Source organism: Salvelinus fontinalis, chromosome 22, assembly GCF_029448725.1.
Source record: "Salvelinus fontinalis isolate EN_2023a chromosome 22, ASM2944872v1, whole genome shotgun sequence".
NCBI classification, from domain to species: domain Eukaryota; kingdom Metazoa; phylum Chordata; class Actinopteri; order Salmoniformes; family Salmonidae; genus Salvelinus; species Salvelinus fontinalis.
The window spans coordinates 22384698-22402350 of record NC_074686.1 but is presented as its reverse complement, the minus strand read 5'-3'; the positions used below and the strand labels follow the sequence as shown (position 1 = coordinate 22402350).

At 45.0% G+C, this 17653-nt stretch overlaps 1 protein-coding gene across 8 annotated transcripts in view; it reads left to right on the top strand.

The window, feature by feature from the left end:
* Positions 1–16823, top strand: part of LOC129820036 (receptor-type tyrosine-protein phosphatase U-like) — a 299258-nt gene extending 282435 nt beyond the window's left edge. For 4 of the 8 annotated variants that reach the window (XM_055876850.1, XM_055876845.1, XM_055876847.1 and 1 more), the window contains 10 exons: positions 1208–1305; positions 1919–2035; positions 2346–2500; positions 2807–2942; positions 6259–6408; positions 7716–8051; positions 9674–9799; positions 11714–11871; positions 14565–14700; positions 14933–16823. In XM_055876850.1, the coding sequence (XP_055732825.1) occupies positions 1208–1305; positions 1919–2035; positions 2346–2500; positions 2807–2942; positions 6259–6408; positions 7716–8051; positions 9674–9799; positions 11714–11871; positions 14565–14700; positions 14933–15013 (1493 nt within the window). In that variant the 3' untranslated portion in view covers positions 15014–16823. The remainder of the gene's footprint in view (positions 1–1207; positions 1306–1918; positions 2036–2345; positions 2501–2806; positions 2943–6258; positions 6409–7715; positions 8052–9673; positions 9800–11713; positions 11872–14564; positions 14701–14932) is intronic. The other 4 variants (XM_055876851.1, XM_055876846.1, XM_055876852.1 and 1 more) reach the window with 1 other exon arrangement.
* Positions 16824–17653: the final 830 nt, after the last annotated feature.

The following is a 17653-nucleotide window of genomic DNA, read 5'->3' as shown; positions in this document are numbered from 1 at the left end:
CATGTGGTTTGTGCAACAGTATCTTCTAAATCAAAGAGGATTATGTGAAGCATGAATATGTTCGCTACATGAAGAAGCTAAGAGAAAACATTAAATGTAGCCAAAGATTATAGGGTCCCCTAAGAAACGCTTATCAACACTTTGGTTCCTTCAGTGTCACAATAACTCCTCCCTGGCATTTTCATTCGTTGTCATGTCAAACAACACTGCATTCAAGTGCCCACTAACATATTCTAACTATAGAATTAGAATAATCATTCTATTTCCATGATTCCAACAGTTCACCAAAGTGTTTTGATCTAAATCGCAAGTCAAATCACAAATGCGATTTTTGGTTAAAGATTAGGCCTAGATTATTAGTCCATATCATGCATGTGTGGCAGAATGGAATTTATCTCAAATGAGTGCAGGAAATGCAGAAAAATATTTTGGGTTGAATTGAACTGTGTAAAACAATCAGAATGGAGAAAGACCCACAAACTACTCATAAAGCAAATTTGGAACTTTATTATATAAAAAAAAAGCCATGGTATTTGTTCACCCTCACATTATTCTACCAGATGTATGACATAGAGGCGTGTGATATCATCAAGCTCACAGTGTAATGAAATCAATGAAACTGCTATCACGTCCAGTGGGAATGAGATTTCTGAGATTTCTATGATTGAGTTGAGCCTCACCGGAAAAATGTGATGTTGATGACGTTTGTTGTTTGCACAACAGCTGTGGATTTGTGGGTGTATTGAATTGACAGTCTTCCAGCAGATGCTAGGAGAGCAGAGAGGGGAACGAGAGGAGTGGAGAGCCATGGTTCATAAAATTATACTGTTACTCTTGTCTCTGGCATGGATTCTACAGGCCCGACCCTGATGGTTATTGCTACTATTTATACTGACTTATGATCCTATTTCTCCTCCCTCTATCCCTGCTTTTTATACTCCACCTCCCCCTCCCCTTCCTCCTCCTGTCTTTCCTCCTCCTCCTCCTCCTCATCCACCTCCTCCCCCTTCTCTGCTTGTCCTGTACTCATCCTCCTCATCCACCTCCTTCCCCTCCACCTCCTTTTGTCTTCCCTCCTCCTCCTGTCATCCTCCTCCTCCTCCCCCTTCTCCACTCATTGTCCTCTCCTCGTCCTCCTCATACTCTCCCTCCTTCTTCCTTCCTCCTCCACCTTCTCCTCTCCTCGTCCTCCTCTCCTCCCCCTCAGGTCCCAAGCAGGAGATGATCTATGACTTCTGGAGGATGGTGTGGCAGGAGAATTGCTTCAGTATCGTCATGATCACTAAACTGGTGGAGGTGGGCAGGGTAGGTTACTCTTCCTTTTGGTTCTTTTGAAAGCCCACTCTTTACATAGGCCTATAGAAGAACTGCCAGTGAAATAAAATAGCTATGTATTTTAAGTCTACAACCCAGTGGGCAAAACTGGTCGAAATGACAACCAGATTACAACCATAAAGTCGTCCACCTTTTCTCACTGGAAACAGGAAGGCTAGAAGAACGATTGTCATGGGCTACTTACTGTATTGTATTAAAATCAAATCAAATCAAGTTTATTTTATATAGCCCTTCGTACATCAGCTAATATCTCGAAGTGCTGTACAGAAACCCAGCCTAAAACCCCAAACAGCAAGCAATGCAGGTGTAGAAGCACGGTGGCTAGGAAAAACTCCCTAGAAAGGCCAAAACCTAGGAAGAAACCTAGAGAGGAACCAGGCTATGAGGGGTGGCCAGTCCTCTTCTGGCTGTGCCGGGTGGAGATTATAACAGAACATGGCCAAGATGTTCAAAATGTTCATAAGTGACAAGCATGGTCAAATAATAATTTGATATTGATTTTGCTCTTGAATGTTGGTTTAAAGTGTAACCGACTGTAGACCCTGATTAAGGTCCAAATGTTCTGTGTGTTGTGTGTGTTCAGATGAAGTGCTGTAAGTATTGGCCCGAGGACAGTGAACTCTATGGAGACATCAAGATCACACTGCTGAAGACGGAAACACTGGCCGAGTACACTGTTCGCACCTTTTCTATGGAGCGGGTGAGCGAATAGTCAAAGTCATTCTGTCTAACAAATTATAGATAATTTGAAAATGTATTGGTTCCTGGGATCACATCCAATTTGAGAGTGTTTTGTTTACTCCATTTGTTCAGCCAGGCAGTTTATTGAGAACACAGCCTTTATAGAGGCATTGATATCTAACAAATAATGAATCATTTTAATGTTAATTGTTCCTTGAGTTATTCCTCATGTTTAAATAAAGAGGTCTTAATAAATGTCCTACTGTGCCAACTTTGTGTCTGTTTGTTGATCATGATATTGATTAGACCCTCTGTATTCTCCCCTCCAGAGGGGCTACCCAGCGAAACATGAGGTGTGTCAGTTCCACTTCACCTCCTGGCCAGAGCATGGTGTTCCCTACCACGCCACAGGCCTGCTGGCCTTCCTACGCCGGGTCAAGGCCTCCACACCCCTCGATGCTGGGCCCGTCGTCGTCCACTGCAGGTAACGAACCATCTTACATCACATCCTGTCTGTGTGAAGCAGTGTTGCATAAAAAAGTCTTAGACTCTCTTTATTTTATAGTTGTCGATTTGGGTGTAGCTTAGCCTGTATAGATCTGTCGCTCCTGACCTTATGTCCTGACCCCTTCCCCTTGTTGACCCCTGACCTCTCTCCTCTCTGTGTGTTAGTATGGGAGCTGGCAGGACAGGCTGTTCCATCGTGCTGGATGTCATGCTGAATATGACCTCCAATCACTAACCACTAACCCTTGACCTCTTACCCCGACCTCTCTCCTCTATGTGTCAGTATGGGAGCAGGCAGAACAGGCTGCTACATCGTACTGGACGTCATGCTGGATATGGCAGAGTGTGAGGGAGTGGTGGACATCTACAACTGTGTCAAGACCCTCTGCTCCAGACGCATCAACATGATACAGACAGAGGTAAGAATATATTCTATATATCAGGGATGTCCAATCCTTCCCTAGAGAGCCACTCTCTAGCAGGTTTTCCCTCCAATCCTAATCTAACACATGTATTATCTGATTAGTTTCAGGTATGTTAGCACAGGGGTTGAAGCAAAAGCCTGCATAAACATAGCCCCAGAGGAGGAGGGCTGACCTCCCCCACTGTATATGGTATACTACACTGCTCAAAAAAATAAAGGGAACACTTAAACAACACAATGTAACTCCAAGTCAATCACACTTCTGTGAAATCAAACTGTCCACTTAGGAAGCAACACTGATTGACAATAAATTTCACATGCTGTTGTGCAAATGGAATAGACAAAAGGTGGAAATTATAGGCAATTAGCAAGACACCCCCAAAAAAGGAGTGATTCTGCAGGTGGTGACCACAGACCACTTCTCAGTTCCTATGCTTCCTGGCTGATGTTTTGGTCACTTTTGAATGCTGGCGGTGCTCTCACTCTAGTGGTAGCATGAGACGGAGTCTACAACCCACACAAGTGGCTCAGGTAGTGCAGTTCATCCAGGATGGCACATCAATGCGAGCTGTGGCAAAAAGGTCTGCTGTGTCTGTCAGCGTAGTGTCCAGAGCATGGAGGCGCTACCAGGAGACAGGCCAGTACATCAGGAGACGTGGAGGAGGCCGTAGGAGGGCAACAACCCAGCAGCAGGACCGCTACCTCCGCCTTTGTGCAAGGAGGTGCACTGCCAGCGCCCTGTAAAATGACCTCCAGCAGGCCACAAATGTGCATGTGTCTGCTCAAACGGTCAGAAACAGACTCCATGAGGGTGGTATGAGGGCCCGACGTCCACAGGTGGGGGTTGTGCTTACAGCCCAACACCCTGCAGGACGTTTGGCATTTGCCAGAGAACACCAAGATTGGCAAATTCGCCACTGGCGCCCTGTGCTCTTCACAGATGAAAGCAGGTTCACACTGAGCACATGAGCACATGTGACAGACGTGACAGAGTCTGGAGACGCCGTGGAGAACGTTCTGCTGCCTGCAACATCCTCCAGCATGACCGGTTTGGCGATGGGTCAGTCATGGTGTGGGGTGGCATTTCTTTGTGGGGCCGCACAGCCCTCCATGTGCTCGCCAGAGGTAGCCTGACTGCCATTAGGTACCGAGATGAGATCCTCAGACCCCTTGTGAGACCATATGCTGACACATGCACATTTGTGGCCTGCTGGAGGTAATTTTGCAGGGCTCTGGCAGTGCACCTCCTTGCACAAAGGCGGAGGTAGCGGTCCTGATGCTGGGTTGTTGCCCTCCTACGGCCTCCTCCACGTCTCCTGATGTACTGGCCTGTCTCCTGGTAGCGCCTCCATGCTCTGGACACTACGCTGACAGACACAGCAGACCTTTTTGCCACAGCTCGCATTGATGTGCCATCCTGGATGAACTGCACTACCTGAGCCACTTGTGTGGGTTGTAGACTCCGTCTCATGCTACCACTAGAGTGAGAGCACCGCCAGCATTCAAAAGTGACCAAAACATCAGCCAGGAAGCATAGGAACTGAGAAGTGGTCTGTGGTCACCACCTGCAGAATCACTCCTTTTTTGGGGGTGTCTTGCTAATTGCCTATAATTTCCACCTTTTGTCTATTCCATTTGCACAACAGCATGTGAAATTTATTGTCAATCAGTGTTGCTTCCTAAGTGGACAGTTTGATTTCACAGAAGTGTGATTGACTTGGAGTTACATTGTGTTGTTTAAGTGTTCCCTTTATTTTTTTGAGCAGTGTATATAACGGTATTATATCAACCAGGAATCCACCAGGAAACGAGATAGATTATGATGTAACCTGGGGAGAGATGTGATCAAATAAAATATGTATCCTCATTAATGTTTTTACATGTAGGTCACTGAGATTCTTTGTACTCCAAGATGTCAAAACAAATGTACAAAGGAATTGCATTGATTAGACTGATATTTAGGTAGGCTATATAGCTTGGTTGGACGTTTGGGCTTCCTTTCCGATTTTTTATTATTATTAGCGGTTAGCAAAACAACATTTGTTTGTGGGCATGGTGATGTGGTGAATGTTGACATTTTAACAATTAATTGACATTAACAACAGTAATCAAATCCCAATGTTACACTTCCCCCCAAACCGCTAGCAATTATGGTCCTATTATCAAAACAAGTTATTAGACATTTCTTGTTAGTTTCTCAATCTCACTGTCTTGTCTGTCGCTCTCTACCTCCATCCTCCCCTCGCTGCCTCTCTCTACCTCCATCCTCCCCTCGCTGCCTCTCTCTACCTCCATCCTCCCCTCGCTGCCTCTCTCTACCTCCATCCTCCCCTCGCTGCCTCTCTCTACCTCCATCCTTCCCTCGCTGCCTCTCTCTACCTCCATCCTCCCCTCGCTGCCTCTCTCTACCTCCATCCTCCCCTCGCTGCCTCTCTCTACCTCCATCCTCCCCTCGCTGCCTCTCTCTACCTCCATCCTCCCCTCGCTGCCTCTCTCTACCTCCATCCTCCCCTCGCTGCCTCTCTCTACCTCCATCCTCCCCTCGCTGCCTCTCTCTACCTCCATCCTCCCCTCGCTGCCTCTCTCTACCGCCATCCTCCCCTCGCTGCCTCTCTCTACCTCCATCCTCCCCTCGCTGCCTCTCTCTACCTCCATCCTCCCCTCGCTGCCTCTCTCTACCTCCATCCTCCCCTCGCTGCCTCTCTCTACCTCCATCCTCCCCGCGCTGCCTCTCTCTACCTCCATCCTCCCCTCGCTGCCTCTCTCTACCTCCATCCTCCCCTCGCTGCCTCTCTCTACCTCCATCCTCCCCTCGCTGCCTCTCTCTACCTCCATCCTCCCCTCGCTGCCTCTCTCTACCTCCATCCTCCCCTCGCTGCCTCTCTCTACCTCCATCCTTCCCTCGCTGCCTCTCTCTACCTCCATCCTCCCCTCGCTGCCTCTCTCTACCTCCATCCTCCCCTCGCTGCCTCTCTCTACCTCCATCCTCCCCTCGCTGTCTCTCTCTACCTCCATCCTCCCCTCGCTGCCTCTCTCTACCTCCATCCTCCCCTCCCTGCCTCTCTCTACCTCCATCCTCCCCGCGCTGCCTCTCTCTACCTCCATCCTCCCCGCGCTGCCTCTCTCTACCTCCATCCTCCCCGCGCTGCCTCTCTCTACCTCCATCCTCCCTTCGCTGCCTCACAAATCTGACTCTCTCTCTCTCTCTCTCTCTCTCTCTCTCTCTCTCTCTCTCTCTCTCTCTCTCTCTCTCTCTCTCTCTCTCTCTCTCTCTCTCTCTCTCTCTCTCTCTCTCTCTCTCTCTCTCTCAGGAGCAGTATGTGTTCATCCACGATGCCATACTGGAGGCTTGTTTGTGTGGAGAGACAGCTATACCTGTTCTTGAGTTTGCTCTGACCTATAAGGAGATGCTGAGGGTTGACTCACAGAGCAACACCTCCCAGCTACGAGAGGAGTTCCAGGTAAGACTAGTAGGGGTTTTGTAAACAGTTTCTGGTTGCTAAAACATCTGACTAGATTTCAACTGGAATTTGACTTCTTTCCCATTACGTATTGATGTCCTCAATATGTTTTGTAAAGAAAATGGTTGATGTTTATTGTAACAGTGATCAGTGGAGATCTTTATTGTACTAGCATTAATTGTGCAAACTGAGATCTACTAACTCTCACCAATCCACTAGTCATGGCACAATACAGTACCACATCTTTAGCTGAATGCATGGTCTATTGCAGCAGTCTGAGATTGTAAATTACAGTCACATTTCTGTATGAGATGATCTCAGTTCATCTGACTAGATGGAGCTCCCTTTTCTTCCATTTTATTGACACAAATCATTAGTGACCTTCACCATGCATAATTGCAGCTGCTGATCTCTTTCAGACCGAGCTATTAAATACAGTCATGATGGTTATTATAGTTGAATGAAATATCTTCACCGAAATCAGACATTTAGGATGCATCCCAAATAGCACCCTATTCCCTGTGTAATGCACTACTGTTGACGAGAGTCCTCTTGGCCCTGGCCAAAAGAAGTGCACTAAATAGGGAATAGGGAGCCATTTTGGACACAATTTCTGATAATAATTTAAACACATATCTCCAAGATGTAATCCTGATGCAATGTAAGTTAGTCATAATTATAATGCACCATTCATACTGTCAAATTCAACAGGGAATTATAATTCAACACAATACACAGCAAGTTAAATAATCAGTTTAATTTCCCTTCCAATTTTATTTCTCCAACCTCAATGTGCTTATACATAATGTATGTGGTTTGCGATTAAATGTGTTTTTATCCATTAAGCCCCTTCATGGTTTTTTGACTGATGCTAAATGCGTTTTAAAGTTTCAGCCGGATGATGATTAGACAGTGAAATATTTGCGGTTGTCAAATATTGACAGTTAGACAGTTTGAGCTGAGTACATTTTCAATGCCCTTGTCCTCTTTCTCTTTTCTCTCGTCTCGTCTCGCTCTATCTCTCTCCCTCTCTTTGTCTCTCTCTCTCTCTCTCTTTCTCTCACACTCTCGCTCTCTGTCTCTGTTTCTCTCCCTGTGTCTGCCTCTGTTTCTCTCTCTGTCTTTGTCTCTCACTGTCTCTCTCTAACAAACACCCATGCACTCTTCTCAATGTGTCTCTTCCCTCTCTCCCAAATTTCTGTCACATTCCCACATCTCTTCTTCTCCATCATCCTCCTCGACCCTGTCTGTACCACTCCATCTCACCCTCTCTCTCCTTCTTTATCTCTCTCCACCCCCTCCTCCAGACGTTGAACTCTGTGACCCCTCACCTGGACGTGGAGGAATGTAGCGTATCCCTGTTGCCGAGGAACCGCGAAAAGAACCGTAGCATGGACGTCCTGCCCCCCGACCGCGCTCTGGCCTTCCTGGTCACCACTGAGGGCATTGCCGAGGGCAACAACTACATCAATGCAGCTCTCACCGACAGCTTCCACCGGCCCGCCGCCTTTGTGGTCACACCTCACCCGTTACCGGGAACCACGGCAGACTTCTGGAGGCTGGTCTATGACTATGGATGTACCTCGGTGGTGATGCTCAACCAGATCAACCAGTCCAACTCTGCCTGGGTGAGAAGAGGGGAGGTGAGGGGGAGAGGATGGAGGAAGGAAGAGGGGAGTGAATTGATGATGTTAACTGACTGACTGACTGACTGACTGACTGACTGACTGACTGACTGACTGACTGAGTGAGCCCTGTGGCTATCAGGTACTGATCAAATATCTCATCCTCATACTCGATTGGTCAAAGCTGTACTCTGACTAATCCCATGTAATAGCAAGCTGACTTATTGCCTTTGTGTAGATTAATTAATAGTTGATACATTTTTTGCCTTCTTGTCAGGGCATTACCATGTCCGTAAGCATTTCACTGTTAGTCTACACCTGTTGTTTACGAAGCATGTGACAAATAAATAACATTTGATTTGATTTGATATTATTCTGTTCTCGCCCGTGTGTTTGCTCATGTGTGGCTTTGTCTCTAGTCTTCTTATCTTTCACCTGTAACTGTGTCCTGGTGCTGGCCTGACTAATGTTTACACCATGGCTCTCATCTAGAACTGTCTGTCTCTCTCTTGTCTACTCTCACTCCTTCCCTCATTCCCTCTCGCTCTTTCTCCTTCACTCTCTTCCTCTCCTTCCTTGACGCTTTCTCTCTTTTCACTCTCTTTCTTTCTCCTTACTCTCCTCTCCTTCTCTCTCTCTTGTCTCTTGTTCCCCCTCCCTGTATCGTCTCTGCCCTGCTATACTTCTTGCTGTCTTTTTTCCTCCCCTCTCTCTTTCCCATCCCCCACTCCCTCCATTTCTCTCTCTACCAGTAGATTAACAGTGTACCCTAGTCATCTGTGCTACCTGTCTCTGTGTATAAATATTTATCTCTCCCTCTGCCCCCCTGTCACCTCGTTAATACCTCTCTGTCAACGTGAGTGGACATTATAGCTACCTTGTTCCTCCCCTGGCTCCTGCCTCCCCCCTACCTCCCATTTCCCTCCCCTTCCTGTCACAGCTAACACTGTTAGCGTGTTAACACTACACTCCCCTGTGTCTCCCTCCCTCCCTCCCTCTATCTCTCCTTCCCTTCTTGCTCCTCTCTCCAGCCCCCTCGCTGTCACAGCTAACACTGTTATCAATTTAACACTACACTCCCTAGTGTCTCCATCCCTCCGTTCCTCCCTTCGGCTAATGAGTCTTTGAAGCAGCTGCGACCTGCATTGACTGAAGACCTTGGCCCAGTCTGTGTGTAATGTGCACCAATCCCTGATTGACTTCATGTGTATTTCTCCCAGGCAGTGCCGAGGTTACCCCCTGACCACACTGCATTCATTTATAATGGGCTGATGTTAATAATTTAGAGTGATGAATTATTCAAATGCTGTGAAACGCTGTAAAACTGTGTGGTGTGTGTGTTATGCTGTGTGATTGATTGTACTCAGAGTTCTCAGTAATGACAGTGTTTTCTGCTCATTCAGTTAACACTGCTACTATGTGTTGGATAATTGGATAATTGTGGATCTGGCTAAATGTCTGTCCTGTCGATCCTCAGGCGTCTTGTTATTGACTTCTGCCATCCTGCTCTGTGACATAATGATTTGATTTCACTCCTCCGCCTCCATAGTCCGCTAATCACTTGTTATCTTCCTCTTTTTTCTCCCCCCCTCCCCCCTCCTCTCTCTCTGTCTCTCTCTGTTTCTCTACCCTCCTCTCAGCCGTGTCTAAAGTACTGGCCAGAGCATGGGCTCCAGCAGTTTGGACCAATGTCAGTGGAGCTCCTGTCCATGACGGCTGATGATGACGTCATCATTCGTCTGTTCCGGGTTCAGAACATCATGCGGGTAGGTCTTCGGTCGTGGTCAATGATAGACTGGCTGTCCATTTTTGTGCTCTGATAAGTTAAGGGACTACAGTTGAAAATTAAACGGCTGACTAAATCTGTCTCATGTATAGAAATGTTGCAATAAAGTAATAAAGTATACAATATACAATAAAGTAATAAAGTAATAATAAAGTGAAGTTTTAAGATTATTTTAGTCTGCTGGTTCCATCACTCATGTCTGACAGTTTACTCTTTAATTTTGTCAAGTTCTTAAAACACATTTTCCCACTGTCTCTTCATGCGTATTTAGTATAAAGCCTAATGGCCCCTTTTATATTCATAGTCTGTCTACTGAATATGTGAGATGAGACATGTATTAGTCACCATACACTTTACAATTATTGTCAATGACCTAAAGTGTATTTTTGACAGCGTAATGATGAAATTATCAAATTGTCAGGCTTTTCAATGCCTGTTAAATCATTGTAAATTGTGCTTTGTGGTCTGTATGTATGTGTGTGTGTGTGTGTGTGTGTATGTCTATGTCTGTGTGTGCTGTATCCCATAGCTATGTGCCTCCCTCCTAGCCGTTGACTGCATGTTGTCTTTGTGATTGTGACTAGCTTAGTCTCCCAGCGTTGATCAGACAGGCACTTCCCAACACCTCTCTCTGAGCTCATCCACCTTTCACCATCCAGGTGTTCCTCTATTAGCCTCCAGCAAAACAACTCCTCTTGTCAGATAGTCTCTCTGCCTCTGTCTCCCTACCTCCCCCTCCTCACCCCCTGTCAGTTAGTCTCTCTGCCTCTGTCTCCCTACTTCCCCCTCCTCACCCCCCTGTCAGCTAGTTTCCCTGCCTTGCTCTCCCAACCTCTCCCTTCTGTCAGGTATAGCGTCCCTAGTCTCTCTCCTTGCCTTCCCCTAGCACCTCCTCTCCTCCGCCTGCCGCACCCTCCTGTCAGCCCTCTGTCACCCCGACAGAGCCCAGTCCCCCTCAGTGTCACCCCCAGTCTCCCCATGGAGGAGGGAGGAGGGGGAGGCAACTCTCAGAAACGATCCCCACTGCCTCTTCACAGGATCCCACTGATCCTACCAATCAGATCTGTCCAGCAACAGGAACAGGGAGGGAGGATGATATACACTTTCCCAGCAATGTATTCCATCTCACGGTAGAACATTTAATCTATGGGCAGCAGGTAGCCTTGCTGTTAGCGTGTTGGGCAAGTAACCGAAAGGTTGCTAGTTCGAATGTGCCCTTGAGCAAGGCACTTAATCAGAATTTCTGCAGGGTTGCTGTTGATCATGGCTGACCCTGGCCGTGAACTCACTCTCCCATGGCGTCTCAGAGGGAGTTGGGATATGCAAAAAACACATTTCAAATTCACAAAAGGTATTAATACACTTTGTACAAGTCTATGACTGTATATGGAATGGACAATGCAATCAATCACGTGACACCATGTATTCCTATGTGAAGACTCAATAGCTCATTGAAGCCAAATTAAGTCAGTTAAAATTATGTCTCATGGAGACATAACATTTGCAGTTTGAGCTACTCCAGGAAGTGATGTTGCAGGCTAGCTCAGTGCTGCTCCCTCTCATTGAATAACTCAAGTTGAAGGCCGACCGGGGTACTGCAGTTTTCCATTAGAAACTCAATTATCCTGATACCTTCTTCTGTGTGTGATTTTAAGCCTTGTCCCCAAGGGGAATGGTGGAAGGTCTTTGCCATTTCTACCAGTTTCCTTCTGGGTTAGAGATGTCCATTATAGGATGCCGTACATGTCTACAACACAATGTTAGCATTGTCCTCCGTTTCTCTCCTTTCTTTCTTTCTTTCTCTCTTTCTCTCTTTCTCTCTCTCTCTCTCTCTGTGTCTCTGTCTCTCTCTCTCTCTCTGTCTCTCTCTACCTACCTCCATCTCTCCCCCCAGGTCCAGGAAGGTCAGCTGGTGGTTCGTCATTTCCAGTTCCTGCGCTGGTCTCCATACCGTGACGTCCCAGACTCTAAGAAGGCTTTCCTAAGCCTGCTGGCACAGGTCCACAACTGGCAGAGGGAGTGTGGAGAGGGACGTACCATCGTCCACTGTCTGTGAGTTACCACTGTCCACCATTTTGCTCATCAATCTTTATCATCCCTTAGGGAAGTTTAGTTTGCAGATAGGATACACAGTAATTATTAAAATGACCAGTGCATTGCGATTGATTTATCTCTGTAAAAATGTTGGAAGTTGGCTTAAGAAGTTTACAGCTGCGCTCTGGTCGGATTGATTCTCAGGCCATAGGGACACTGACAGTATACAAACAAAACCCTATTTCACATTGAAGGCGCCATTGGCTCTTGTTGACTCCTGTTGTGAGCATACTGTACAGAAAACATGTTGCATTCATCTTGTGGGACAATCGCGTACAAGCATTTTTTTGGAACAATGTTGTACATTTTCAAAATAGAGTTTGCAAGACATAGAAATCGGTGGCTTTTTGCAAAACAGTAAGTACGTTTTCAAAATGTAGTGGCCTTCTCAAAACACAAGTACATTAAAAAAAACTAAAGTATACCTTCAAAATTGCTAATGGATTCATCAAAAGAACACGATTGCTTGCAAAAAGATTAACGCAACCAATCAGACAAAACAGAAAGTTACTCTGTCTTTTAAATCTCCCAATCAAATATTATTCCTAATAAAATGTGCATAATAATATTACAGACTGTTATCCACGTAAGAATCCCCCTCTTTCAGACAGATGACAGTTTACTTTGAGTGAGGATGCGCAACGTTTTGGGGTGTAACGCCAAACTATTATAACGACTAATGTAACTTTTTTTCTCAGGGAGTAATAAGTAAATGAATTTGTTATTGTGGAAAGAAGTAACAATTAATAGCGTATATATCATTTTTTTGGAGTAACGACTTCAACACGGCTAATGAGTAACCCAAAGTTAATTAGAAGTAACCCAACTTCATTCTCTGTATCTCTGCATGTCAGCAGCATACCACCCTGCATACCACTACTGGCTTGCTTCTGAAGCTAAGCAGGGTTGGTCCTGGTCAGTCCCTGGATGGGAGACCAGATGCTGCTGGAAGTGGTGTTGGAGGGCCAGTAGGAGGCACTCTCTCCTCTGGTCTAAAAAATATCCCAATGCCCCAGGGCAGTGATTGGGGACACTGCCCTGTGTAGGGTGCCGTCTTTCGGATGGGACGTTAAAACGGGTGTCCTGACTCTCTGAGGTCATTAAAGATCCCATGGCACTTATCGTAAGAGTAGGGGTGTTAACCCTGGTGTCCTGGCTAAATTCCCAATCTGGCCCTCAAACCATCATGGTCACCTAATAATCCCCAGTTTACAATTAGCTCATTCATTCCCCTCCTCTCCCCTGTAACTATTCCCCAGGTCGTGGTTGCAAATGAGAACGTGTTCTCAGTCAACTTACCTGGTAAAATAACGGTAAAATAAATAAAAAATAAATAAAATAAAATGTCTGTAATATTGTAACAAATCATAACTCCAGTCCACATTGCCTAGATATTTCAAATATCTTACATGGTATGATGACACTGATGGGGTGATTTAGAACGTTGTGCAGTAGTAATTACTGATTGCCAGAAACAGTCAACACAATTGCACACATTTCTCTTCTGATGAAAACAATGGATTATATTCTGTGAACAGAATACATTTTTTTTTTTCTCACTGATGACATTTGCATTTAAAGCTTTGCAAAAGGTGGTCTAAGATATGCAAGTCATGTACTAAGGCAAGAACATGATCAGAAGTCCTCTACATTTATTTGATCATTGCTGTTCTGCTACAGTATAGATACTTTTACACAGATACAAAAATTGCTTGTACGATATTGAGAAAAATTATAATCAGAGGTCACGCCTTGCTTCAGTAGATTGCGTTATTATGTTGGTTCCGGTCCCACTTGCTAGTTTAACAACCATCAAAAGCACATGTTTTTGAACTATTACTTTCTACTTAAAGCACTTAGCCTGCCTGTGTGTAGTGCTAAATGAGGCAGGATAAAACGTCAACCCCCAAGTGTTCACTACTACACTCCTATTTACCAAAACAGTTTTCATAATTACTGTAAAAAAGGCTAGGCTCTAGTTCCCCAGCCTCTCCTACACTTCAGCTACACTGCATATCTCTATCCAGCCTGGATTGGGCTCTGGGGTCCACATGCTAAGTATGTGTCCCAAATGGCACCCTGTGCCATATATAGTGCACTATTTTGGACCAGAAGTCTATGGGGCCTGGTCAAAAGTAGTGCACTACCATAAGGAATAGGGCTCCATTTGAGACGCAACCCTGTATTAGATGTACTTCCACGTTTATGGATTTAATGGGAACATTCCTCAGATGCCAGTCTGCAAGTCTTCAAAGTTCTCCGCATTGCTGTTTTTCTGAGAGCCACCTTGATCCGAGTCTGACGAAGCTGTGACATTTCACTTTATGACTTTCCCCGTAACACCTTCAGCCTCCGTCTCTGCCCTGTATCCTAGAGATGTGACTCACATTGATGTAGTGTCAGTTACTGTCTCTCTGTGTGTGTCTGTGTCTGTGTTTGTGTCTCTATATTTATCTCTCTATGGGCATGTGTCCGTGTCTGTGTCTGTACCTGTTTCTGCACCATATACCCCGGTTATACCCCATATACCCCAATCTGACTTATTCTGACACATTTTGCAACACAGGCTACTCTCTCAGTGGTCAGAAAGTGTATACATAATGATTCATAGGCACTGACCCACGTACTGTGTTTCTCCCTGTGTGTAACAGTAACGGTGGTGGTAGGAGCGGTACGTTCTGTGCTTGTACCATGCTGCTAGAGATGATCCGTCATCACAGTCTGGTGGATGTCTTCTACGCTGCTAAGACACTGCGCAACTCCAAACCCAACATGGTAGAGACCATGGCAAGTAATAACCTTGATTTAACCAAGGAAGACCTTTTTTAGAACCTATTTTGGTAAGGCGATCTATTACGGTGGACAGGAGTTTACATGTCTTAAGGCTCAGTTCAGTCAAACTTGCAGTGGTTTACAATATTTACACACTCAAATACAGATCGCTGATCGATTGAATTCAAGCTTTAATCTATAGCAAAGTATCCATGTAGAGAAATGTTGACACCTGTGTTGTTTTCAGGAGCAGTACCGGTTCTGCTATGACCTGGCCTTGGACTATCTGGATGCCTTGGACTGCCTGAGTGAGATAGAAGTGAGATAGCACTGATCCCAGATCAGCTCAGGCCCTGTAGAAATGGAGTGGAGTCCTGGACCTAGCCTGGATCTCAGCCTGGGTCCACATTACCTGGGCTTCCCAGCCTGGTCCTAGCCTGAGTCCACAGCCTGGGCCTGGACCTGGGCCTGAGTCCACAATGCTCTGCTTCTCTCTCTACACTTCTACATCTAGCACAGATTTGTCAGACCTTCTCAACCCTAGAAGGAGTGTAGGGATAGAGGCCTGGGACTCAGTCCGCTGTCTTAGCCTGAGTCCGGCCTGGTCCACACCACTCCATCCTGGGTCTTCCCTTGGGTCTACAGCCTGGGTCTAGCCAAGTTCCTGCTCTGCTTCCCTCTCGTCTCTTCCCCCAGGTCTGGGTGATTCAGTGTATCTGCTGCCATAACGGACCTGGACAAAAAACTATGAGAGCGAAAGAGAGGGAGACAGAGAGAGATGATGGGACATGCTTCTACCTTCTATCTGTCGTATAATGTACTCTTTTCCTTTCCCCTGCATTCTTATCCCATCAGTAAGTTACTCTTCTGTTCTGTGCCACATACTATCTGCCAAACCCAAGGAAGAGGACAAGGAAATGGGCAGGATCGTCCTCTTCTCATTGGACGTTTTTCTGGTCACTTGACCACTGGTGGTATACTCAAAGGTCTCCGCAACTTCCTGCCTTATTTTATTATGTCAATGACAACAACAATAACAACAACAACATCGAAAAACACAAAGCTGAAGTTTAACAACAAGACAATGATGCCACAACTGCAGCAGATAAAATATGTCAACTATTAGGTGATTGTGTGTGTTTGTTTTGTAATACGTATAATGATCTTGTAAATGATGCAATGATCTACTGTTGGTGAACATCCGATGTTGTTACTGTACACTGGTGTTTTCTCTGGTGAGGCTGGAATGGCTATTTCTCCACCGGCAGAGAAGAAGTTTACAAAGAGAATGACACTGAAATGATGTTGGCTGCATCGATCCTATGGTCCTACTGTACAGAAAGGACCTATCTGGTTTATTATTTATTGTATGTGTAAATAGATTGTTTTCCAGATGTTTCTAGATGTTTGTTGTCTTAACTCTGTGCCAATTCAATCTTTTTTGTCTATGAACAACATGGTCTCATTAGAATAATGTCAAAAATAGTGACGTTTAACCATTGTAATTGTATGCCACCCAATTACTTTTATGTCGCTTCTGGTGACATATTACTCCATATTTGTAATGAGATATGTCTGCTATAAATTACATTCTAGGTATATGTCACTCAATTTGACATAGTACTTATGTAATTTCTGGTGACATATTACTCCATATTGGTAATGAGATATGTCTGCTATAAATGAGGACCACTTGAGCACCTGCATGCCAGTCAGTTGTTAGTGTTTCCATTGCAGTTTGTGACCCAGTCTGCTTCAGGGGACCGTCCCCACTGCTACCAGAGACTGGGGTTGCAAAATTACAGTAGCTTTCCAAAATTCCCAGATTTTTTCTGAAATGGAGTAAGTAAGAAGGGAATCGTCAAACTGCGAAACCTATAACTTGGAATCCTACTACTGGGATTTCAGGAAACCTGCAACGTTCAGGGACGTTACCTAATTTTGCAACCCTATGCGCAAACCCCAGAGAGAAAAATGTAACAAAAAAAATGACATGATTTGTCTCTAGCTGTGGGAACAAACGTGATCAGTTTGCCGAAATTAGTTGCTTTTTACATTTGTATTTATTCATTCAATGTTTTATTTTATAATTGTGTATAAATGAAAATAAATAAACTATTATGATGTTGGTAATATCATATGATTCATGCACTTTCTAGTTTTTTAAAAATGTTTAGACACTTGGAATGGCAGACTAAGCAATGCATTTAGTTTTTATGTGATTTTAGCCTCACCCTTTCATGCACTTCAATTATCGTTGGCTATCACTTTCTTGCAGGAAGCATCTTATAACACACACACACACTATTACAATGTGCTTGTTAAACAAGAACCCTAGTCTTTTCTGTTGACCTGTAGTTTAATTTACCCTTATCATTTAATGAAGTGTAGCGTTAATGGTCTGGTGTTATCATGTAACCAGACTGACTGGCTGGTTCTGCTACAGAGCCCTAATTAAAGAAGCCTGATGAATCTATTGATCCAGTCTACACACCATCCCACCCCAAATAGAGAGAGAGACAGGGCAGATAGAGCGACAGGTAGCCCACCTTACCTCACCAACTCATACATCATAGAGAGGTCCAACAAGAACTTTGGTTGCATTTAATTTAATTTGATGGAATTTTCCAGCCCTAAAGCAATTTATCTGTCTTATATCAACTCGCTTGAGGTGTGTCCTTAAAAACATGATCCAAAGTGTTAATTTCAGACAGCGCTGATAGGGATATTTAAGACCAACCAAAAGCTGGTTTTAGTGGTAACACAGTTGGTTATGGCATGAATCTTGACAGCAGAAATGCAGCCTATCCAGCCATGATGCATACTGTCCATATGCGAATGGGTCAAGAGTAGCCTAATGTGCTTTTGGTGCCGTTATACTTTGTATTTAGAAACATAAAAATGTATGCGTTTTTTCCATTTCGTTTTATTTTATTAAAAACCAAGCATAGTCTCCCCTCATCTCAAT